The sequence below is a fragment of the Lutzomyia longipalpis genome, chromosome 1, assembly GCF_024334085.1.
Source record: "Lutzomyia longipalpis isolate SR_M1_2022 chromosome 1, ASM2433408v1".
In the NCBI taxonomy this organism is placed as follows: Eukaryota; Metazoa; Arthropoda; class Insecta; order Diptera; family Psychodidae; genus Lutzomyia; species Lutzomyia longipalpis.
Window position 1 is genome coordinate 1,067,420 of NC_074707.1, and position 27,082 is coordinate 1,094,501.

At 31.9% G+C, this 27,082-nt stretch overlaps 1 protein-coding gene across 15 annotated transcripts in view; it reads left to right on the forward strand.

Annotated features, from left to right (window-relative positions):
* LOC129786356 (small conductance calcium-activated potassium channel protein) overlaps positions 1-27,082 on the forward strand; it is an 87,146-nt gene that overhangs the window by 46,008 nt on the left and 14,056 nt on the right. For 12 of the 15 annotated variants that reach the window (XM_055821301.1, XM_055821303.1, XM_055821305.1 and 9 more), the window contains 6 exons: positions 6,020-6,156; positions 6,865-7,093; positions 10,509-10,604; positions 11,314-11,630; positions 12,462-12,566; positions 24,393-24,531. In XM_055821301.1, coding sequence (XP_055677276.1) covers positions 6,020-6,156; positions 6,865-7,093; positions 10,509-10,604; positions 11,314-11,630; positions 12,462-12,566; positions 24,393-24,531 — 1,023 coding nt within the window. Of the gene's footprint in view, positions 1-6,019; positions 6,157-6,864; positions 7,094-10,508; positions 10,605-11,313; positions 11,631-12,461; positions 12,567-21,774; positions 21,911-24,392; positions 24,532-27,082 lie in introns of all 15 variants that reach the window. The other 3 variants (XM_055821302.1, XM_055821304.1, XM_055821315.1) reach the window with 1 other exon arrangement.

Here is a 27,082-nt window from a genome sequence, read left to right on the forward strand (position 1 = left end):
GTGTTCTATTTTCGTTTATCACGCTGTAATATCATATATTATTAGGTGGAGTTCACTGGGACGACACTGAAATTAAAGTGAAAGACAATGGGGGATTCATTTTTAAAAAGTTTAAACTCTCTATTGATTTTATGTATGTATAAACTTCTTTCGCATAAAACCTTGAATTAATTTTTCAAATTTACTTCCCCTCTCAACGAGATATAAATTAAAATCTCTCACCTACTCCGAGCTTTTTGGGAAATTTTCACCTAAAGCTCCGTATTTTAATTCTAGCACAACGTTAGATTATACAAAATTCTAATAAGGAATTAATGAAAATTTTATCCGTAATATTTTATTTATTTATTCACTCCACTCCTGGAAATAGGAATATTAAATATTGACATACATACCGCAAGGCAATGCTCCAGAAATTTCCCAGTGGAGGGAGAATTTTTTCCGCATAGACATATACAGTGAAAAAGAAAGAAAAGAATGAAAAGTTACAACGATAGCGAATGCCACTGATATGACGGTTAAAATTTTATCTAACTCCATATGTTTTCCTCCTCCAAAAATTTTATCATTTTTGCAAATGTGCACAAAATACTACAGTGAGTTCCTTCCGTGCAGTGTTTCTCAAACTTTGGGTAACACAGCCTAAAAATACGCATACTCTTGAGAATTCATACTGAGGGAAAATTTAAAAATATCCCACAAGAGAAAAATCTAAAGCGAGCAAAAAAAAAGACGCGCCAAAGTGGCACTTTTTTTGTGTGTTCGTGCCTCATGATCTCCACCACTTAGTGTCACGCAGAGACGCGGAAAATATTATCAGAGGTGTGGGGGAAAATGTGGCGGGAAAATCGTGGAAAAATGTGATTTGTCTAGGCGTGCATTTTAGCACCCTTAACCCAAGGAAAATTGACGCGATACGCTTTCCTTTATTTTTTTTATTTCCATGATCGACTTTATTCCTTTTCATATTTCTGAAATTATATACTTTTTGAGCTTTTTTTTCATACATTTTTCTGGCGATTTAAAAAAAACTTTTTATAAAAATTTTATGTGTTCTCACGAAGATTTTTTATTGCTTCACGCTTTCCTACTTAGAGTCAAAATAAAAGCTTTACGTATAGCGTGAAATTCCCTTGACACTTCCTTTGGCAGTTCGCCGAATATTTTTTAGCAGGTGCGACAATATCTTTTGGGTCACAAATTTCCATTCAATTCGACATTTTATTATTCCCTTCTTTTGTATATTCTGATATCAATTTACTCATCATTTTAAATCTTAAAGTATACGCCGCTGAAAGGGACCACAAGAAGATTGTGTGGAAAATTTGTGTGTGAAGCTTAACAATTTGCAGAAATGTGTGTTTGAGGTTTTCTGGGCTGATGCCAATTTTGAAGGATACTCCATTAAGCTAAATGAGAGGAAAATTTAATTTTCCCTCCGGACATCCGTCCATTTTGGAAGTACAACCACTCTACACCACTTTCTCTCCTCGGGAAACTTTCAGTGTGCAAAGCTTGAAAGCTCTACACCGCATAGAAAATTGCAACAACTCATCCGGAAAATTCATTCAACACTTTTTTTTTTACCACGCAGTCGGTGGATTTAATTTGTATTTTCCGCGAAGAGCTTTTATTGATAGTTTTAAAGTCATCATGCAGAAGTTCAACAACAAAAAAAGCTCAGCGGAAGTGGAAAGTCATTAATCTATCTCCTATTCTCTCTGTCTCACTGTATGTTGCACCCTCTGGACCATTTCCCACGAGACGGCTTATCAATATTTCAAGCCACATATCCGGCAAGTCCCCGGATCATTTGGGATGTGAATGTCAATTAAAATTTGAAAATTTTCATACCACTCTGTGCGCCAAAATCCAATCCTGCATTGCTATGTATGGTGGAAAAAGCCGTGTGCAGGATAATTACGCTAATATGCACGAATGGAATGTTGTGTATCCCCATTGTCGGTACCAACGAAGGCCTGTGTGTGTGGGGAGTAATATTCAAATTGCCTTTTCCACGGAGAATTGGGTTCGACAAAAAAAAATATTTCTACGCGAAGGCGGGCATGAGAGACGGCCTCATTAAAAATTCACACGGGGTGTTTGGATGAAAAATTCACCAGGTGGTGCCACTGCAGGTGGAAATTGGCGAAAGATCGTCATTTTTTTTGGGTAGATTGATGCGTTTCAAGAATACCAAGTAATGCCGGCAATACCTTCAAGAATTTCCTGCCTAATCCATTTCCTATTAGGTTTTAAAATAATTTAGCGTGCGATATAAATCAATTTTCCTTTTATAATGTGAATGATAGTGAATCAATAGCAAGAGGACTTTGTGTATAAAAGAGTACATCGTGACATCAATTTGTCAGCATATTTCGTGTCCATGGGGTATGTTTCGCTATTTCTTTTTTTACATCGATAAACCTCGTAATTTTGGAATTTGGATCATTTCCAGGGCATATTAAAGCTTTGGCAAAAAGGGGGTTAAATTGAAATCTTGGAATTAAATTTTTGGCACGAACTATGTTATAATATTTCAAAAGTTATAAAATTTTTGGGGGTGGAAATGAATTTTTCATTTGCTTACACATGGATAGTTTTGCCAAAAATAATGTTTTTAAAACTATTTAGTCTTTTATTAGAGTCAGAAGTTGACTTTTATTAAAGATTTAATAAAAGATAAATTGTTTTGAAGCCGACGTTAATGTGTGATGGAAATTTTTAGAAAAATTAACTTTTCCCCCAGTCAGCGTCGAAAAAAAAATCGGATCTCAGTCTAGAGTTATAGGCACAATTCTGCCACAGCCACTGAGGAAGGCACTAATTTGTCCGGAAGCTCTGGCAGAATTGTACCTATAATTATGGACTTAGATCCGATTTTCCGCCACTGACTGGGGGAAAGGTTAATTTTTCCAAAAATTTCCATCATTTAATTAAAATTATTCGTTTACCTTCATTTAAAAAACTTAAACGTCTAAAATTTCAGAGATTATCTAAATTATATAAAAAGTTTGAACTTATCACTTTTTTTTATCCAAGACTTATTAGCAATTCGTCTTTATCACATAAATTAGGTATATATCTACCTAACTTTTCCTCCATGGTTGTCCTTGGTTAATTTTTCTCTACTTCTGCATTTCATGGTCTGGCGAGGGGGTGGGTGTGTCGGTTCGTTAGAGCCTTATCGCTATACAACTTTGTGCGAGGTAAGCTTAGCAGCTCAAGCTAGAAATGTATCTTCTTGGGGGATATAATAAGTCTGTGGGTGGGCAGATATATACGATTAGTTGGGGGTGTTTCTGTGTGGTGTGGGTGTGTGGTATGAGTGTGAAAGTGAGAAGTATGGCAAAGAACATAAAGCATAAAAAAGCACATACTCTGTGTGAAGCTCCCTCAAATTAATTTTACATAAAATGACGCCAAGATGAATATAATAGCGCGTGCGGGGTGTTGCTGTGAAAGCACTATGTTGCGCGGGAAGATGAAATTCTTTCGTGAAATGCACATTGTGGGGGAGACTTGACTCACAGGGAACGAGAGATATATATTGGTGGGATAACAAAAAAAAACGTAGAAGAGAAGAAACATTCACTGGGGAGTTACGAATGTGGGGCAAATGTGGATGACTACGTGGTAAAAGGACATTGGGTGTGGAATGAAGAAAGTCAGATGACGCCGTAATTGGAGAGTCTTGTATAGGGGATAGCGAGATTGAGAGATGAGATGCTGTAAAAAAAATTTACCATCTCACGGAGATCTCGAGGAAAGTATAAGGGGTGTATAGCAGGGAGTGTGGGGGCGAAGGAAGCTATGTTATGTATACCACCCAAGTTTGGGGTGGTGGTGGGTAGCAAATGACACTGTGGATCATCCTGATAATTAAAATTTTACGATACCATTTACGATTATGGCAATAAATTAGTGGAAACTAAATTTCTCTCGTAATGCTATGCTATATCGGCCATCAGGATATTGCGAAACGAGGACGATTTACTGCTTTATCAAATGACACCCAGTACCCAGTTGTAGTATACTCTGTGGTGGTAAATGATGTGAAGAAAAATGTTGTACACCCCGCATGAGTAAAGGACCGTGAAAAGCTTTTCCTTAATGGAATTTTTGATTTGTAAAGCTCTCTCTCGACACTCCATTTTTCCCACAATTCCCAATGTTTTCAGCGCGTAGAACGTAATATGGAAAAAAGAGGGAAAATTCTCAATGCAATATTTCATGTCAATACAATACATTATTGTGAAATTTTTGGTCCTTTTTTTTTGGGTCAATCAGAACGTGAGAAAAAAATATATAAAATTGAGTAATTTGGCAATATTTTCACGATTTCATTTTAAAAAGCAATTTCATTTCACATTTTTTTTTAATAACAATGTCTGTTAATAAACATAAATATTGGTTTGAAAGATACGAGAACATTTTTTTTAATTCAATGAGAAAAAATTCATATGAAAATTGCACTCTATCCCAACGCCCACAAATATTGACCTTAATTCGAATAGAAAGATTAAAATATTGGCCAGCAAGAATGTAATAAACTTGTATGTAAGTATGAAAGAAAAAAGCTCACATTGTGTACGGATGAAAATTAAATTGTTGAGAGCTTGATTAACTCCCCAAGTGGCTTCGGAGCTGTTATGCTGTTCAAATATTTGGTTAAGCTTTTCGTGGAAATATTTCAAGATTGGGGGTGAATGAGAAAACTTTGACCTCCCGCTACGAGAAGCTTCAAAAGCTTCGTTTTCTTTTTCACACAAAAAAACACGAAAGGAGACACGATGAAAATAATACATTCGCATGAGTGGAAGAAGACGATATAAATAAAAAGTCATTGACACCCTCACTCTATTCAACAACAAAAAAAAAGTCCAAACTTATTGCCTTGTTTATATACTTTCTGCATTATGACGTACGATATTTTGTTGTGAAGAAAATTTTTTACATTTACTAAAGGATTTCATGAGAATTTAAACGCCATTGAAGTACTTTTCCTACAACAAAAAAAAGATCCGATTATGCTTACAGGATATATATCTACATATTTTGCAGCTCAAACAACAATGACATCAACCACGTATGTATGTAATGTATATATAGGAACTGCTGCACAGCTTAACTTTTGCCTCATTTTCAGTAAAAAAGAAAGAAAGAAAGAAAGAAAGAATGAAAAATACAACAAACAAACATTCTAAAGCGCAACAAAAAAAGAAGAAAACTATGTACTATAAAAATAGCTACACACATCTCAAAATTAACCCCCCTTTTAGTGTTTATTTTTTTCCTCTTTTCAATTGGACTGGGGATGAATGAACAATAAATTTTCACCTCTTGTGTATATCACAAATCACAAAAAAGCATGCAAGAAAGCCACACAATAGACACATAGAGAGATGTTATGTAAAGTTTACCCCTCTCTATTCTCATACAAAAGCAAAGCTTTCGTAGAAAAAGCTCTTACCCCAGTGCACGGCACACAATGAACTTTTATCTTTGGTTGAATATATATATTGTGTACAAATGCTCGATGTTTTTGCCGTAGATTGTTCCGCTACATAGTTTGGGGATAAGCTTACATAAATAATACCATAGGAAAAGGTATAAAGAGCTTGCTATATGCACGGGTGAGGGGGGTTAACGTACAAGATGGGGGCGGTGAAAGCACATTTCGCAGAAAAAAAAAGAAGAAGAAAGAATCGCAAAAGGATTCGCCACAGACTGGAGAAATCCGGTGTATGTATGCGTGGTGAATTCTTGTGGGAATTTATGAGCCATTCTCCTGGGGAGGGTCGGATTTTGCCAATATGCCGAACCCCCGGTGGAATTTTTTTTTGTTTTTAAGGAAATGGCCCCTTGGGTTGTGGAGGAAAACCTCTGGTATGGTGAACAACCATCCAGATAAATTGGCAATCAATACACAAATGCGAGAAAAATATATCCAGCCACATTGTAACTCTATGTATTTGTTTTTTTTTTTCTTTTCTGCCCACCCACGAATTTCTTACAGCTCCGGAAACCTGTGTCCACGTTGTCGATTCCAGGCTCCATGAAGACACCGTGTGCCGGAAATCGGGAAACCGTTACGGCTGCATGCAACGAAGAGGCCGGCATCGCACTCGTCGGAGTTCATTCCGAATATCCTAGGTGAGTCCTTCCTTGTTCTGGAGAGTTGTTTGTTTATCCTTTTTGTTTAAAAATTATAATAAAATCGATATTTTGAAGCAGATAGGTATCAATACAGGACCTAAAGTCAAAAGCTTTTCTCTCAGCGTAATTTATTCTCAATTCTCCACGTTAATATTTTAATTTATCAACGTCGTGGATGTTATTCTATGATTCTCAGTGAGCTAAACCCACAATATTCTCATTGTATTACATAAAGTATTTGTCAAAACTTTCTCCTCGATTTGCGAGAAAGTCACGTAGTATACATATAGTCTATGCCAGCTTAAAAGCTCCCACGAACTTAACATAAACTTGCATATAAAAATAAAATATAGAAAAGTTCAAAGTTTAAGTGAAAAATATTATTTTTCTCCAAAAACTGAAAGTATAAAGAAGGAATAATTTAGTATGTCTTTTATAGCTTTATTCCTTGTGATGTGATACATAGTAGAATGCAAAATCATTCTCATGGTATTGGGTGAGTGAATATCAGCCATGTGGAAGGAAGTCACATAAAGTACATATCACACAACACTTGTGATATACATACTACCTCTCTTGAGAGTTTCAAATCACGGTGTGTCCATTAATATTCTCCACCCATCACCTCCTAAAAGTGACACGTCTAAGACGATTATCATGGAAGGAAAGTGGAGTAAAGTGGTGTCTGTTCTTGATGTATTGCAGGTACATGGAGGAGCGAGGCCTAGGTGGCGGCTTAATTAAAGGGTCTAGTGTGACTTCTGGTACGGGAACACAAAAGCACAAACCAAATGTTGGATATCGTTTGGGACGCCGGAAAGCGCTCTTCGAGAAGCGAAAACGAATTAGTGACTACGCTCTCGTGATGGGCATGTTTGGCATAATCGTGATGGTGATCGAAAATGAATTGAGTAGTGCTGGCATATACACAAAAGTAAGTTTCTCTATATTGTATACAAATAACAATTTCCTTCTTCTATAAAACTACAAAATGTCCCCAAATGGAATCTTCATCGTCATATGTTACCAAATATTGCAGCAATATGTTGCTGAAAAAGTTCTTTGCTGGTGGTGGGTGTGTGCGTGAGATGGAAATTTAAATTTTTCATCATTTCCTCCGTTCCCAAATAGGACAAAATCGACGAGATTTGTATTTAAATGTGCCCCAGAGTGTTCCACCAATATACAATCGATCGAGGACATTATTTTCCTCACTCAGCTTTGATTCAAAACTCCAAACGTCATTGAGTTGTACATTATATTGATTTTTCTTTTTCAAAAGAAAAAAAAAAGACAAAACCGCACCTCCAATTGATTCCATTTGCTCTTTCTTCTCTTCTTTTGTATACAGTCTTACCCACTTCTTGTGTTTTCTACACAATATATCGTGTATTCTTTATGCTATTTTTTCACTTCTGGTAAGGATGATGTGTAGAGCTTCAAGCGAATAAATGGAAGAAAACATAACACTAAAGGAAAGTTTAATATATAGTACATTATTTTAAAGCTTTAAATGAATGAAAATCAATTTTTTAAATAAAATTTAATTTTTGCTTTCAAAAAACAAAAAAAAATAAATAAATTGATTCAAAATGTTTTTATCGCAGACTCAATGTTGACCACACTTCATCCAAAAAAAAATGAGATCAAAAGGTTCTTTTTCGGTTAAATTATGCCTTCTGCGCGATGTCCATATGGCGGGTATTCTATTTACACTTTCACCCCATTTTAGCCTTTTACCCCCATATCCCACATTTTCCCAAGCTCTCAATCCCTCAATTCAAGAGCAAACTCAAACCCCAATGGGCTATACAATGGCTCGCAATATGTCACGGATCATATACATACAGCAAGTCTGATGACTCCCCTATGAATTTCAACTTGATGGAGCTTTGCATATTTTTATGGGATTAATATATATAACGTGTGTTTCTCCACGTTGTACCTTTTTTTTTTAGCTTCCCTCTTTCTCCTGAACTTTCAACGAGAAAAAGCTCACAATTGCCGTAACTCACATAGCCCCCCGTATATGTCCAAAAGTGAAGTGTTGACAGCACACATGTCATCATTCTCGACTGAATGTTATATATTTTGAAAGCTCATCGACATGAGCAGCTCGAAAGGTTTTTTTTTTGTACACAGAGACTCTCCTTTTTTGCTACATGTCCTAAATTGAAAATCTATTTGGGGAGCTCTTATTTTCATGGAAAATTCGAAAGGAATGAGGAATTGAAAGCAATTTGCCAATAACTTATGGTGCATCTACATAAAAAATTTGGGATACGTTGGCGGGGTTGTTTTGTGCAGAGGAGCTTATGCACAAATCAATTTGAATATTTCAATAAAGTAGAACTCTATAGAGAACTCGATGAGTTCAATAGAAGGAAAAGAATTTCACAGTAAATTTACTAAAAGCTCAATTTAGGATTAAAAGCTTTGACTCCGTAGAAGAAATCTTCTGGCAAATTGATAGACTTTTTTTGTTAGGAAAATCTAAGAAATGATAAGCTTAATTTAGGTAGATAATAGAACTTTTTCACTTAATTAAGCAAGACACATTTTAAAACAAAAAAAAAGAAGCTTTTCTTTAGAATTGAGGTCGCAATTTCATTCATAATTATGCCAATTATCTACAGAAAAACTCTTTGAATTCATTTTCTCTACGAGTAAAATATGCTATGAAGCTTCTCTATAATGCAGCACTTCCAGTTTTAAGAGAATTATTCCATAATTTCTCCATCTGCATGCAATTCAATTGAAACAAACTGCCATTTTTTCCAGCAAGAATTCAACTTTAATGAAAAAGAATATTTTACCCGCACATTCATCATGAAGCAACTTTTAATTTAACTTTATAACTGCTATAGAGCTTATCCCAAATTACGTCCATTTATGCAGACATGTGTAATGTATATAGCAAGGTTTTTTAATTCGTACCTATTTTACATGAAATTCCATTAGACTATGCCTTTCAATGGTATTTAGGGGTTGAACACCACTGTATGTACTACATGCGTATAAATGTATTCAAATGTGGGGTAATCTAAATCTCTCACAGCATTTTTTCCACTCACTCCACCAATGCTTGCGGTATGCCTTCTCATGAATATTTCGTTTGTGTCAAGTTCTTATGTTGGGAGAAAAGCTTCGGGGTGGATGATAGAAATATATATCCACCAATATCCCTTTGAGAGGATAACCCCCACACTCTCGAAGGCTCGAGAGTTTTGGGAAGAAACTCATGAGGATTGTGCCAAAATTGTTCTTCTTCTGAGAAGAGACTCTTCTCTCTGCCACAAATACGAGAAAATTACTTGTGCTATGACGACGAAATTGTAAAACTATTGTCGCAACCATTCAATTCGAGCTATTTTACTGCTACGTCTGTCACAGACGTTCAGACGTTGAAAAAGTACTTTTTTCGTCGTCTTTGGTAATACTTTTTTGTTGAATTGTGATAGGTTTTGAAGGGTGTGGCAATTGGAGATATTTTTCTTTGCATTTAAAAGCTCTCAGAGAAAGCTTCTTTTCTCTTTCTTAAAAGGTGTTATATTGTTTATACTTTGGTGGACCTATACATTGCTTTCTATACGTGATAAAGAGTTTTTATTTGCCTATGGAAATATTCATGTTGATGCTTTAAGTTTATTAGTGTTGTCTCATTTTTCTTTTTCAACGTGAACAACACTCAGGACAAAATGATAGAGTCATTGATGATAAAAGAAGGTCGAGGACATTCCGGGGGTTGAGCCTCGAAAATATATCGACCTTTTGCCGCACATTGGCACCCTTAACCGTTCCCTTTCCCCCGAAAAGATCTACATACACACATATGGACATTATGTCGGTGAATAATATTTTGTAGCAGCAATTGATGGTGTTTGTTCCAACAAAGTCAAATGGGTGGAGGAAGTGATGTTCTTTCAAAAAAAAAAAAAAAAAAAAAAAAAGACGAGAGAGATTGTGGAAATGGATTTATTTGTGACGCCAGGGATATTCTTTCATTTGGAATATTCCTCCTCTCGCCACACACACACACATACTGCCGTATCTTGGCAATCTTTCGGATTTACTGAATCATTTTCATTTATTTTCCGCGTATACCCCAAAAGGCCGCCCTATTTCCCTATTTTTCTCCTTCTTTTCACTCCCTCACAGATTTATGATTTGTTGTTCTATCGAAAGTTCTTTTTTTCGTTCATTCTCTTCCTGATTGTTTCATCTCGTCAGTGAATTTTCTTCTGAGTCAATTTTCTTATGTATTTTATTGCTTCCTCCCCCTAAAGAAAAAAAGGGCCCAATTTTTGTGTTATTTTATGTGATGGATGTTTTCTGTATGTCTCTTTCAGGCGACGTTTTACTCAACAGCATTAAAAACATTAATATCCGTATCGACTGTGATCCTTCTTGGTCTTATCGTAGCTTATCATGCTTTGGAAGTTCAGGTGAGTTACTTTATTTTCTTTCTTCAATGTTACAGCTTAAAGAAGCTTTAAATAATGTATAAAATTCTTAAGAATTTCATACTACATAATTTCTCAGAATTCATAAGCAGAACTATTTTTCAGTAACTTTTTAATAATCTTCCACTCTATCGGATTTGATTCTTTAATCTTTATGACATTTGAGGAAATTCCGATGAGAACGTTCAAACCATATAGAAAACTTTCTAAAAGACACCGGTAGAAAATTCTTTTTACACTCCATAAAGTTCAAAAGAAGTCCCATTAAATTGGAGATACGCTCGATGTGTGGGAAATTCACGGTTTTGATGTATATAGTATTGAACATATATGTTTGCAGTATATATTTCACGGAAGTAAAGAAACTGAAGGATAAATTTTCATTTAAGAGTTATTTTTTGTTCTAACTTTTTTTTTTAAGCCGCAGAGATAAATGTTCAAATATTGTTCTTGATCTTATTGATTTAGAACACTGATAAATTTCCTAATATATTGTCTATTGACAGAGGTAAAGTAATTCAATACATTGACCATATATAATGTAATTGTGTTCACATAATCTTCAAATCTCACAGATCAGCTTAAAATAATTGTGATTGTAGATTAAACAACATAATATACATAAATTACCTAATTACTACATGGTAAATTAGACATGAATATAATGTTGTTTATTTTCATCTTACTGCAGTTATTTATGATTGATAATTGTGCGGACGACTGGCGAATAGCGATGACCTGGCAACGCATGAGTCAAATAGCATTAGAATTACTTATATGTGCGGTGCATCCCATTCCTGGCCAATACTATTTCCTGTGGACTACCAAGTTAGCCAATAAAAACAAGGCAATTGGCACAGAACTTGTGCCGTACGACGTAGCACTATCATTGCCAATGTTCCTCCGTTTGTACCTGATATGTCGTGTTATGCTGTTACATTCAAAACTATTTACGGACGCTTCGTCGCGTAGCATAGGAGCATTGAATCGAATTAATTTTAATACAAGGTAATTATTAAATATTTTATTTTGTTTTATACATAAAGTAATCACTGAATCGCACTCAATACCTACCATATAACAACAAAATATGGCTTAAGATCAATTCTATATATGTCAATAAAAAATTATAATAGCTTGCCTACTGATATGAAAAATTTAGTCCACACGAATTCCAAATACTTTAAAGAATTGTATAAAAGTAAGAAACTTTGAGTTCCCCCCCGCTGTACTGTTATCGTTTGCAACTCTATGAATTAATGTACAACTTTTTGTATCATATAGCCTTAAAATGGAATTTATTCCATAGGCATGAATCTTAAGCAATAAAAATCTAATCTAAATCTAATATATTTCTACTACGTCTATATCTCATACATTTCCTGGAATTACGATGAAAAAAAATCATATTCACAGGGCATGACCCAATTCCCAAGATAATCACCGCGAATTAGAGTTGCAGACAACACTGAATGATTTTTATAGATAAAAAGTTTTACAAAGAAGAATGTTAAAGAAAAATTGTTTATCTATCTCTTTCTTATCAATCAATAAATAATAGAAAATGGTTAAAGAAGGTTATACTGTTGTATGGAAAAATAGGGTTACCACCTTATATTACATTTTAAATGATATTTTTTTTAATTTAAAATTTTTTTATTTAGAATTTTTCCACACAACAGTGACTAAACTCCTTTCTCAGAGGAAAAGTTTAACTTGAAAAATCCCATCAACTATCTAAATAAATATTAACTCTGTTGGTGTTGTGAAAAAAAACCGTCGTCGGTATTCTCTGGGATTTTAATGCATTTCCCTCTGTTTTTTCTCTCTTTCCCATAGGTTCGTTTTAAAAACTTTAATGACAATATGTCCCGGAACCGTTCTACTTGTATTTATGGTTTCACTATGGATAATAGCATCGTGGACATTGCGACAGTGTGAAAGGTAAGTCTACTAGCTAAAATCTATTTCATATTCTTTTGAGGGTAGAAGAAAGAGAACAAAAAAATAGAAAGAACTAACATTAAAATGGGGAAAATTTTAATCTCTAAAATTGTAATGCTATATGCTTATTTGTTCGTTTCTTTTATGATTTCTGCTGAGGTGGGATGAGGTGGTTGAAAAAAAAAATAAGTTCGCGTGGACAGAAATTTGATATGTAGAATTCAATTTAGTTCTCAAATTTCTCTTCTCTGGTCAATATTTTATTAGTTTATTTATTTAAATCTCGTGCAATTCGTATTGAAAGAATACAGAGATTTAAGTTTTATTTTTTCCTTTCATTTCGATACGCGTGTAGGGTTTTTTAAAAAAGAAATTTTCTATGTAATAAAAAAGGTTTATTTGGGGAAATATTTGAGGAATTAAAAATGTATTATTTAAGAATATATAGGCAACATTTTATATGAAAATCAATTTGAGGGAATATTTTAAGTTTATTTTTTGGTAAAATTAAATCCGCAAGAAAACTTTATTTTCATACAAAAATAATTTGCAAAACAACAATGTGTTTGATAATTTCAAATTAATTATACCTATTTTTCAGTATTCATATATCACTGTAAAGTGCATGTTTTCGCTCACATTTTATTCAAGGAAAATTACCTTTTTTCAAACACCCCCCTCTTGCCCCTAATCCCCATTCTCCTTGTTTTCCATGAAATGAAAAATTGAAAAAAAAAGAATAAAGATACTTTGAGGAGAATGTTCAATAAAAGACATTTTTAGATTCGTCACAATCTCAATTTTATTTCTCTTTTCATCCTTAATTCTTTACGGAAATCTCTTTTTCCTCATTTTAGCTAAATTTCCTTGATAAAAAAACAGCACATAATTATTTTCCTTTTAAAGACCCCTTTCATTGAACATTTTGTTGAATCCCCACCCTGTCCGTATTTTTTTTTTAATATGTAATTTAACGTTGTAAAAGACATTTGAGATAAAACTCCGTGTAGAGGTAATCAATAACTGAAGGACTTGTGATGTTTTTTGTCGAAATGTTAGAGAGAGAATTAAATAATACTTGCCCCACTTTTCTAATGTAAATTAAATCCATTAGAATTAATTAATACTCAATTTAGAGTCACAGCAAACACAATAAAATGGTTTCATATAATATTCAAGCATTTCTATTGCTCTTCCTATTACCCATTTTAGTCAGGCTCACTCAATTAACTCTATCTGTGCTCTGTGTAATTTACTATATAACCCTATATAGTTATATATTAGGTCTACCTACATACATTCTTTAAAAATCTCTGTATATATAGAAACTTTTAGTGAACGAATATTAACACAGAAAACATTCAAAAACAGACACTTTTAGTGAAAGTTTATTTTTTATTAAATATATTTTTACAATATTTATTAATAGTCCTTGTTTAAGGCATGTTTCTTAAGTAATTTATTATTTTATATATTTTACTTTCTTTACAAAAACTTTCACAACTTCATGATCGATTGAATTTATTTTTGGTCATTCGATCCAATTGGATTTTTTGTTAAAAAAGAAAAGAAAATATAAACAAAAGAGATTTTTGAAAAAAAAATAACAATTTTTTGCAAAGTTTTTCTTTTATTTTAAATTTCCAAAGATGTAGAAAAATCACGCACAGCCTTAAATTTATTTTCAAAAAAAAAAAAAAATTACCTGTTGCTGCTTTTGGTTTTTTTTAAATTGCAAATTTATGAGCTTTTCGCCCATTTCTTTACAAAAGAAAATGCTGCAAATTTATTAACAGAGAAAATTATATACATACATAGTTTAAACAGTATTTATTCAAATTCTTTTTTTTTATGTTGCTCTTTATTAGAATTAATCATGAAAGTGCTTATCGCTTTTGCCTTAATAAATTTCCACCCACTCATACACTTTTCTTCAATCATCATCACGCGTCTTATTGCGGTGAACGCGAAGAAATGAAAAACAGCAAAGGAAAACCTTTTTTTTTTTAAACCGCTCTGGCTTAATAAGCAATTTATATCCTTCGAGCTACTTTACAAAGTAGCTCGAGGAGAGCGAGTTAATCCTTCTCTTTGTTCACTTATTGATTCCCTTTCTCATTAGTTATTTAGTTAAAAAAAAACCAAGAAAAAAAGAAAATGTCCACAGACCAAATTTAGGTACAACGCAGCACACTTTTCGTGATAAAGCTCTCTTTTGAATGTCAATCAAGAGGGATTAAATTAATGCTAATACGTTTTTATGCATATTTTCGCACGAGAAGTAATAAACAATTTTTTTCTTTTACATAATTTTTAATGAACAGCTATAGAGGTGAAAATTAAAAGTATCAAGGCGAAGAAATGTCAATTTTTCATGCAACTTTTTTAAATGGTTTTTTTTTTGTTTAAATTAATAGAAGTGTTCCAATTAAATTTCTCTAAAGGCTAATTAAAGAAAAAAAAAATGTTTATTGCAACATATTAATAAAGATTGTATCATCTGTGCGTGATTTTCTCTTTTATGGAAAATTTAATTAAAAATTTTATCTCAATTTGAGATTCTTTAAAAACAAAAAAAAAAAAAAAAATTATAAGCCACTGCTGGATGAAACATCAATATGTCTTTAACTTAACTCAATGGCAGATTGAGAATAAGGTGTATAGTTAATTGAAATAGTTTGAAACTAGAGAATATTGATGTCAATTGAAGCTGATTAATGGCTGTGCTAAAATACCTTCAGGCTGAATCAGGCAGACATTTGCATATATTAAATACTTGAGTGTTTAATTTACTATGAATCGATTTGACATCGTTTCACATTCTAATTTGCCATTTTATGCTTCTCTACATGACAATCATTGCCATGGTTCCCATTAGAGATTATTGGGAAATTATTGAGAGTATTTAAGTGACGGAGAAAGAGGGAGAGCATTCCAAGATATTAAGAAACTTTCGCATATTTAACTATTGAAGCTTTTTCAACAGAAAATCGGTTAAGAACGTCATTTCATTCAAAGGGCAATTAAAAAATCAAATAAACTCCACGATAAGAATCCCTAATCTTTAAGGACAAAAGTTTGTTCATGTGACTGATTTTAAATTAATAATTATACGTCATTTACAAGCAAGGTATTACCTTCTCTCTTTTATAGTTCTTATACCTTTCCTCTACAATATCCACCATATACATGAAACATAAAATAGCCGTTTTGTTCATAATCTAATAACACCACCTCATTATGCATTCACTTAACATTTTCTTCTCCTACGTTAATTATTGCTTATATTATACGAAAGTAAATATGACCTCTTTTGTAACGCAATCTCCTATACTCATATAATCGTTATTAGTTTTTGAACGTATAATTATATTTTATTAAATAGAATCGATATTTTTAATAAATAGCATGTTTCTTGCTGTTTTTTGGAAGTATATTTAAATATTTCGTTGTTTTTCTTTTTTTATATTATTATTAAATTGTTTTTTGATTGCAAATTCCTTCTTGGATCTCTTTTGTTTGAACAGAAATGCGATATATTTTATATTACAATAAAATATTTGCCTGAGATTGTATAATGATATCAGAAACATAATAATAATAAAAAAATATATTAGAATGTTTTTTTTTTGGAAACCAGTACACATTACATGTTTTTTTTTACCAATTCTTTTGACCTTTTTTTTGTTCTACAATATATTAATTTTCCCTTTAAAATTTTCCTTTTTGTTTTATTGGAAAATCGTAAGATTTTTTTGTCGTTCCAAAATTTAAAAAAGTAAAAACAAACAAAAAAATTGGAGTTAATTTTAAGAAAGTGATATTAAAATGTTGACTATATTGTTATTCTGAGGGATGTTTTCTTTTTAATTTTTCATATTTTCTCGCACTTTTTGCAAAGTAAAGATGTAATTTTGCAGATAAAGAAAATGATTAAAATAAGATATTTAGAGGTATAGTTCAAATGCATCTTTTGAAGTTTTAATTTAATTGAAAATATTTTTTTTGAATAATTTAAATTTTAAGTTTTCTGTACATCAGCATTTTTTTTCAAATTTCGTTAAATTAAAATATTTTGCAAAAGAGAAATTGATAAAATTTGCAAATTGTTTCTCTTAGGGTGAGTATATTAAGGCTACGGCGTAACAATAAATTATTTAGAATATTATAGAATACTTAATCTTTAAGACATGTAAATGTAGTTTAACATTTAATTCCTAATTTTTTCTCCTCTTAATTTTTCTACGCGGATGGCAAATGGAATTTAAAGCAAGTAAAATTGTAAGAGTTGTTTCTTCTTAAAAAAAATTTAAGTAAAAAATACAGAAATAAAAGAAAAAAAACATCCAATCATCACAATAAATCTCCCAATTTTAGACATTCGTGTTTTCTCATTCGGTGATATCCCTCCTTTTTTATCTTCCCAAGTGGCAAAGGGAAATTGAGAAGAAGATTTCCACATCAGAGAGACATTTTATTGCTTGTTTGGATTAAATTAGATATTTTGATGGGAATGTGAGCGCAAAAAAAAATGATACCAACCAAATCAACTTAAATTTCACATCGTAGAGCTTTGACAAATTGTTAAGTATATATATAACCCCATGAGAGCTTTTATCAATTTAATGTGCAAATGGAGTATATGTACATAGTAATGTATAATATAGGGGAAGACGTAGAAACAAAGAGAATCAACCATCCATGGGTTTCACATGTCATTGCTGAAAAGAAAAATTAATGGCATTATAATGAGAAAATGAGAATCTTTAATGTGGATAAGTGTTACCTCTCCTCTATCCTTGCTTTCTATTGTCCTTTTTTTGTGCGAATTTTTGGCGCAAAATTTGCAAATTAGCATAATTCTCTTATCTGCGACATTGTTTCAAATAAAAAGGTTCATAAATTGCCATTGCGTGGTTATCTTCGTCATTTTTATCACATAGTTGGTGAGAAAGTTTGTGCAGTTTCTTATTTCTTGTTATGTAGAGTGGAAGAAAAATGCAAATTCTCTGTAATATTGATGCTGTTCTTTGAGAAAAAAGTCAGCAAAATAATAAAGAAAAATTTTTACTCATTTCTTTCGTTAAGAAAGATGACAAAATGTAGATAGTTGTAAGAAAAGTATAAATTTTTCAATTCAAAAATATCCATAGCTCTTAAAACCACCCCTAGATTTTTTGAAAATCACAACTTAAGGGTAGAAAGAATACAGAAAGAGAGAGGGAGAGAGATGAGAAAAAGTTTGGTGTATGCTTTTGCTTATAAGAAATTTATTCGCATTAATAGAAGCTCACAAGAGTGTAAAATAAGTAGACTATATATCATCTCATTAAAAAGCGCATCATATCATAAAGTAAACATTCTCATCATTATCCATTTTTCCGAAGACGAACACTTCGTATTGAAAGCTCCCCTGAGTGTGGATGAAAGCAAAATGCAAGAAGTTTGGTCGACGAGGTGTCCTTAAGTGAAAATATTCATTTTCTTCAAATAGGTCATTAAGATTTTAAAATAAACTGCAGCATTTATTCACGAATGAAGCATTAAAAAAAATTTCCCACAATTCACAAATTAGAAAATAAGGTTTTGTTTGCACTGTGCTATGTGGACGGAAAACCACAATTTTTGTTGGTCACTGTTGAACGAAATTCTTTGTACGATGTGCAAAGGAACACAGAAAAGAGAATGTTTTATTTATTTTGCTGCCGCACTATACGTTAGGATTTTCCAACAACTAACAGAGCTCACCCACATGGAATGTCTTTTTTTTCTCAAGCAAATATTAGCTGTAAGAATTAAACTAAAACCCAAAATGCAGCCATCACAGTAATTAAGTAAATTGTAAGAAGCAAAGAGAAAGAGAGAGAGAGAGAGAATTTTTTTTTAAATTTAAATTTGGAAGAAAAAACCTTTTTCAAAATTATTAAAGAGAAATCATTTTATTTTATCTTTTCTTCTTATTTGAGTTAATTTTAAACACCACAACATTCATTTTGGTTAAACTTTTAGTCAAACAAATTCGATGTTGTCTCATTCGTTGTAGTATTTTATTGGCTATTTAATGGAATCTATGTGTGTCGTCTTTGTTTACAATGAAATGTTTTGTCCTTTTTTTTTTTTGAATATATACAATTTTTTTTAGAACACAATCAATGTGTTTGATACTAAATTTATATGTATAATGTATGCGTGCGTGAGAGAATTAATTAGATATGCGGCTCAGATTTTTATGGAATTTTGGACTGATTAAATTACAGCAACTTTACCCCATATGAGGACTACACTGAGAAAAATACACAGCTAAATTAAGGGTAATTTTTACTAAAAATTAAGAAAAAAAACTGTTTGGAAATTTTTAAATTAAGAGATTTAATGCAAAAGTAAATATTACAAAGGATTTAGATGTGTTCTTTTCTCAGTACAAAAAGACAGCTTTAAAATCAATAACACTTTCACACAAATCTCTCCATGACACTGTACATATCGTTGTATACATAATAAAATTTCACAGTGTACAAAAAAACACAATCATTATTCAACCCTTCAATGAGGTGAGAAGAAGAAAAAAACATATTGTGTGATTTGGAAGAAAGTTCGTTCATATAAAACATGAGCTTTCAATTTAATGTGCCCTTATCACGTGCTTTTGCACACGAAACTTTCAAAGTTCCTCAGCACACCACATTCACGGAGGGAGGGGGGGGGAGGCTCTCTAAAATTCAATATTTACTGCGTCAGTGGTAAAGGAGTCGACAAGTGGGAATTTTAACATCATTATTGGAATTCTCAGAGAATTTTCATGACAAAAATCCACAATCTGATTTAATGAGATTATGGTAAATAGCCGAGAGGTTAGTTTTCCCAACATAAAAAAAAACATTTTTTAAGAATTTATTGCTTTTATAAATCTTGTAAGAAATTGGAAAAGTAAAAATTCATTTTTTTAATTGAAGAAAAATTGCTATGATAAGAAGAATGTTTGAATGTTATTACATTTCATTCTGGACACAAAAGGGTTAAATAAAGATTAAGATTGAAGATTTACTTTAGAATTAAGATTTTTTGGCTTAATAATGAAATTAATTTAACAGTAATTGCTCTATATAACGAACATTTGCGCTGAATTTTGGATAAAAATACTACTAGCGTGCTACAATTGACCCATGCACTACTTTCTGTACATATCTCAACATATAAATTACCCCAAAAAAAGCTCCAGAGGCAAGCAATGTGTAAGGCACTCAATTCACAAAACTCATTTATACATATCGCATCATTAAGTGTGATTTTCCAACTTACAGTGTGTAAGATATTATACATAATTTTAACATACAATGTTAATTGGTGCTTGAAGTAACACGCAGAACTTAGAACATTTTTGGTGGCTGAAAAAAAATTTAAGCACGCACTTGTTTTCCAATTAATTTTAAGTTTTTTCTCCTCAATTTCTTTTCCAACTTTTAATTTTCCCTTTTCTGATTTATTTCACACGACAAATTATTTTTGCGTGATATGGAAACTTTCCATGAAATTTTTTTTGTGACATTTTAATTGAATAAAAAAGATTTATGGTTTTTTTTTACTCTACATACCTATACTCTTTACAATGTTTTTCAACCCTAAAATTGCAAAGTAAACACCACAGAAAAAAATCCAAATTATACAAAAAAAAACACTATTACACAGTTAAGAGTTGTAGGTTGTTTTAAATATTACGTTCATTCTTCTAAAATACCTAAAACAATTTGTTTTTCTCTATGCACCATGTTAAAAATGTTACAACAACGAGATTTTATGCAATATTGTTATTGAGTTGTTGCCGTAAAATGTTGTTTTGATGAGAAAACATTTACAAAAAAAAAATCGCTAACAGACCTACCACATACAAAACATAGTAGAAGTTCCGCAAGTAAAAGCTTTTTAAAGAGTTGTAATTTTGAAAAGTTGTTAATGTAAGCGCGAAATCACTTTTTTGAACTCTCCTTCACGTAGTCCTCATTGTAAATTCTTTTCCCAATAACACGGAAAAAGAGATATAATACATATTTTCTGGCAATGCTCCAGATATGTTGGACACAATCGTCCCCAATTGAGCGCGATTCAATATCCTACCTATTTTTTCACTCATTTATCGTACATATTTTATTATTTTCTTTTGATTCTTTTTTTTTATTTATTCTCGTTTATCCTCAAATTGAAATACAGATCAAAACATATTCATAATAAATGTACGGTTTGTTTGTGACATTGCCGAAACTATATATTCAACAATAAAATAGTCGTAAGCTGAAGCGAAAAAAAATCTTTTTCGTGGTTGTTTTTGGATATTTCAAATTTATAGAGCACCGTTGATAATGCAGATTATATATAAAAACGATAAATTAAGCACTACACCACCATGGGCAAAAATTAATCACATATTTTCTGGATTTCATGTTCAACACCAAAATGTGCCTTGGAAGGTACCTCTCTATTCGTTTTATATGGCATTCACTGTATTTTTTATTTATTCGATTTTTATATTTTTATTCTTTAAAAAAAAAACAAGAAAAAGAAGTTATTTTCCGACGTGTAGCGACAATAATGATTTTCCGGGTTTTTCGTCGGTTAAATAAGGGGTTTTCTACCCAGAAAAACCCCCATTTATCCGACGAAAAAACCGGAAAATCATTATTATTAAAAACAAGAAAGTTTGTTGGACCAATATTATTTAATGACGTTTTCCAGATTCTTTTGGAAAGATAAGAAAAATCCTTTTCTTTATTTTAAAAGTTCAGGATCTATAAGAACTCCAAATATTTTGACCAGAAGTTGTTTAATTTTTTGATTAATTGTTCAAAATTTAACTTTTAAACTTTTTCATTAAAAAAAAAATCTTTGATACATTGTGTTAAATTAAATAGAGGGAAGGTAAATAAGATTAAAATTAAATTTATATATTTTTTTGCTTGAAAAAAAAAAAAAGAAAAACTGATAGCCTTTAATAAAACATTTAGAATAGAGAGGTACACTAACAAAATGTATTGAGCGCAAATAAACTAATGATTGTTGTATCAATGCATATTTTTGTGAAACAAGAAAAAAAAATGTTTTTTTTTTGTAGAAATATTCTTAAATGCAAAATTTAAAAACTCTTTCCATTTCGACACACTCACTCTCACCAACCACCCCAAAATGGTTTATCAATGAACCCCATCGTGACATCAAGATTCCATGACTTGGATCACGCCAATTACTTGAATGCTTTATGGCTCACCGCCATCACGTTTCTATGCGTGGGATATGGGGATATAGTCCCCAATACATATTGTGGCCGTGGCATAACGCTAACCTGTGGAATGGTGGTAAGTAAGAGATGATTGTAACAAATTAAAGATTCTCCCTCGACCCTTCCCACAGACAAAAATGTGTTATGGTTGAAAGAAAAAAAAAACTTCTTTCTACCCTGGCCTTATATCCACATTATCTTTTATATATATTTATATGTCTCTTTGCTATATACATACATATAATGCTACCTAATGAGATAATTCTCCTTCTCTTTCTGTGCTTTCTTTACTTCCTGTCTGTCTTCTGTCTCTCTCTCTCGCTCTCTTTCTCTCTCTATGTGTCTATGTATCGATGTCTCTACAAAAGAATAATATTCTCTTGAGATTTTTTTCACCAATATATTCTCGGAGCTTTTTCTCAATGTAAGCTTTTTCCATGAAATCCCCATTGCCTCTTCAATTCTTATATTAAGAACTTTCTGAATGTTGTATGCGTGTGTGTGTGTGTGTTTCAAAATTGTAAAGAATACTTTTCACATAGAATGAAAATATATCTTATATCAGGCTAAATATATACTTTCTTCGGTCATTTTGACATACAGTGGCGGACAAAAAAAAGAAACACATTTGTAGGTATTTATTTCATATATAAAATATTAGAAAAATATTTGCTAATTTTCATTTAATTTTTCTATTGTCGTTTTGTATTAATTTGTTACAAAGGGGAGTAGTTGATTATAAAAATATCGTCTCATATAGCGAATCCTCTGATCTATTCTTTACACACAATAAGCCAAAAAAGAAAAAGTAAATCCGAGGATTCTCCATGGAAGGACACGCGTTTAAAATGAATTAAATCTACAAACCTTGAAGGTTTTCTTATTTTTGTCGCTACAGTACATTACATTGGATGTTGTGTGTTGCTTTTCTGCCAATATTATGCCGACAAAAGGATAAATTTACAGTGATGATGATATTATCCAAAGAAGAAGAAGAAGAGTAAAATAATATGCTCTTTTCGCAAGAATGCTCATGGTTGGTTCATTTTTCCCTCCCATAGAAATCTTCTTCGCTATGTGCCTTTATACAAGTATATATTTGTAAAGAAAAAAAAATTGAATAAGAAAAAAAAACTTTCACGATGAAAGGATGTTATGCACAATACAAGGGCGAAGTACCTAATTGAAGGAAACGCAGAAAACAATTTTAACCTACCCAGTCTTGAAGGGAATCAAAAAAGAATAAGGAATCGCCAAAAATATTCACCATTTTCCACTGGGGTCACAACGAAAAAAGGCAATAAAGTTTTGTAAAAATTCAAAAAAAAAATAGCCGCCATTTGCCATTTTGTTCATTTCAATGCATGAAGCATATGTTTCAATGCTTCGCCATGAGCTTGTCTATGAGAGTTTGACATTTCATTCATGTTTTTTTGGGAAAAAATAAAAAAATTGCGTATTTTTTAGTTTAATTATCGTGGTAAATGTGTTTTACGTGTTGTTCGAGAGTGATTTTTATATCTGAATACCTGAAGGATGAATTCCCGCACAGCTTGTGACCGTCTCAGCGAGCACATCTCTCGTTACAAAACAAAGCAATCCAAAAACAATGGTCGTGGATCGTCTTGAAGATGACTTTTTCACGAATTGAGAGATCCTCTGCGCTGGAATCCTTTGCGTTTCACACCACCACGACGGACAAGACGATGGATTGCTGGTTTTGTGATTCCCTGGATGTTGTCACGCAAAACCTTACGATGTTTCTGGGCACATCCTTTCCCAAGACCTTTTCCACGACCAATGTTGTGCTCGCTGAGACGGTCACAAGGTGTGAGGGAATTCATCCTTCAGGTATTCAGATATAAAAATCACTCTCGAACAACACGTAAAACACATTTACCACGATAATTAAACTAAAAAATACGCAATTTTTTTATTTTCTCCTAAAAAAAAAAAATAAATGAAATGTCAAACTGTCATCGACAAGCTCATGACGAAGCATTGAAACATATGATTCATGCATTGAAATGAACAAAATGGCGAATGGCGGCCAATTTTTTTGAATTTTTACAAAACTTTATTGTCCTTTTTCGTTGTGACCCCAGTGGAAAAAGGTGAATATTTTTGGCGATTCTTTATCCTTTTTTGATTCCCTACAAGACTGGGTGGGTTAAAATTGTTTTCTGCGTTTCCTTCAATTAGGTACTTCGCCCTTGTATTGTGCATAACATCCTTTCAGGGATAATAAAATGGGAAGGAGTGGTGTGAGGTATATAGAATTTAGAAAATTGTTGTACATGAAAATAAACAATCACAAGAGCTGGATGAGAAAACATGATAAATGTAGCGATAAATTCCCGCAAGAATTGCAATGAATTTCACAAACAAATCGCATTGGAGAATCTTTTTGCCATTCGCTATCGAAGGAAAAAAAACGAAAAGAAAAAAAACCATCTGAAGAAAAATGAAGAGGATGGAGGAAAAGGGAATATCACGTAGAAGTGAGAAAAAAATAAGATGATAGATATCACGACGTGTTTAAATTCCCTTCTCCATAGATTCCACGATCCGGACAATTTTGCGAATTTGCTGAATAGTATGTGGTTGATTGCGATAACGTTCTTAAGTGTTGGATTTGGTGATATTGTGCCTAATACGTACTGTGGGCGAGGCATCGCCGTCAGTACAGGAATCATGGTGAGTTTCTTATTTAAAAGAAGAAAAAAAAACTTTTCTCTTATTCTTATTTTCATATTTTGTTATCTTTTGTGTTTACACTCAACAAAAATTTATTTCACGTAATTTATTACTTCTGTGCAATCAAGTTTAAAAGTGTTTTTTTGAGTAAATAAAGTGGACAGGTTGTTGTGCTTCACAGTTCACTCTTAGAAAGTAAAATTAAATGGATATTAACAATTCAATGGCTTAAATTCGTCAATATTATGTAGATTTTCTATCTTTGCTAAAAATTAAATTTTTCAAAATAATCTATTAAAAATTATTTACACGAGAAAAATTGCTGTGTTCAAAAAGTACGAAACTTTTCTTAAAAAATTTCAATTTTAACTAATTCTTTACTCATTCGTTCTTTTCTATAAGCAACTTTCTTTTTGTTTAAGAGGCTTTTTTATTAACTACGCCACGTCAAATAATTTAATTTTTTTTTAATGATTTTATGATCCAAATTATGATTTTAAATTCACTTTAAAAGCCCTATTTTCTTAACACTGGACTGTAACAAAATTTCCTACCAATCTTTTAAAAAAAATTCATATTTATTGCGTTCAATTTTTAGCATCTTTTGCTAAAAAAAATAAATAAAAAATCATTAAGATCTTAAAAAAAAAGATTTCCATTTAGGACATTATTTTGCTAAAAGGATTAATAAAAATTTTTAAAAAAAATTAATTGTGTATTGAAAAAACTTTGTAATTATTTAGATAGGTTTATATTCTATTCAAAAGAACATTGCACTGAGATTCCCTACTAGTTTAAGGAAATGTAGGTGAGCTTTCGTGCAAAGTAAATATGAATAGATTATATAGACTTGTAGAAGTATTCTTTGGCTATACATAACATAATGTACATTGGTAAATTGTCAAATATATAAAGGTTTTTTTTTATCATTCACAAAATGTTTTAATGAATTTTCGCCCAAGCTCTAGCACAGCATTCGCGTGTAATTTAAAATTTTGATTAATACAAAAGTTAGTATATGATTTTTATTAATATATAAAATTAATTTATATATTTTTTATTTAATCAATCCCACCTATTTAATATTCGGTCAATCTTTACTAAATTCTTCAAACCCTTTTAAATCTATAAAATAACAACTGATTGCCATATTTTGTACTTTATTTAATGCTGCTGTATGTTATAGGGCGTGAGTAACACAAAAATAATTTTTCAATTATACAATAGTTGCTGCTTCCAAAATTGAGAAACCTCTTTTTTACTTTTTGAACACAGCTTTTATATCTTTTTTTTTTACTTAAAATTTATTTAATGATTTTTCTTTTGAATTGAACTACACTCTGTAAATTTTGTGAATTTTTATGCAAATTTCAATTTGCAATCACTGTATAATTTTGCGTACATGGTACAAATTGTTGATAAATAAATTTGTATTAGTTTAGTGATGACTCCATTGAATGTTCCAAAAGTGAAAAGCAGAAAATTTATTCGTGAATTTCCCAAGTGAATGCGTGCATTATGATCTATGGGTTGGTGGTGGTTTCGAAATGAAATTACGCGCGGCAAAAGCCGCAGAGGTGAAAATTGCTTTAAATTTCCAACAACAAAAGGCGTGTACCCTGTGAGGAGGTGGAGGGGTATGGTGTGCTCCATCAGAAAATCCTCGATGGAATTTGTAAAATCTCCCGAACAATTACACCTCATTTGGCATTGAGGAAGATTCAGCAGAAATTGCGTTAAATCGCGAATTTATAAATCTCACAGCTATGGGCGAGATATTAATTGTGCGGGAATATCTGATTTTGCACACTTTGGTGGGGAAATAAAATCACACCAGATCAATGCACAATGGGTGGATGAGGTTTATCATGAATACTTAATCAGATTGGAGCATTAAATAATACTTTTTTCCCCGGGTGGAGAATGGAGGAGGGTTAAAATTCAAATTATTCATGCTCTTTATAAAGTCGTAAAATAATAATAATGTTTTTTCTTTACATTTTATCCGCGTGTTTTGGGTATTAAGTCGTAAAATTTATCATTATCAATGCTATGCGGAACCAAAGTGTGATTTTTCATTTCGATCCCTACTCTCAAGTATTGCTGTGGTGTGATTAATTTGAATTTAAAGCCCAAGAAAAATTGTAAAAGGAAGAATTGGAAAGAATCGACTGATACTTAAGGAATATTTCGCCGAGGGAAGGAATTAGCAAAGGGAGAAAGACATTATTTTAATTTCTGAGATAAGGTGTAGGAAAGATTCATTATATTTTCTGAATATTTAGAAAATATTGAGCATGCGAATCATAAATTTCATGAAATAGAGTGAAAGAAGATCGAAAAAATCAGAGCTAGAAAAAAGAAAATTCTTTCACCCCCCTTAAACATTAAACAGTGACCATGCAATCTGAACACATTCAAGGGTGAAGGAATCAACTTAAAATTCACGAGATATTGTTAATATTTATACGTTGACTCATCCAGATCCATAAAAAACTGCAATATAATGCCAAAAACAAAAATTCTACACAAGTTATACGGAAAAGCTATA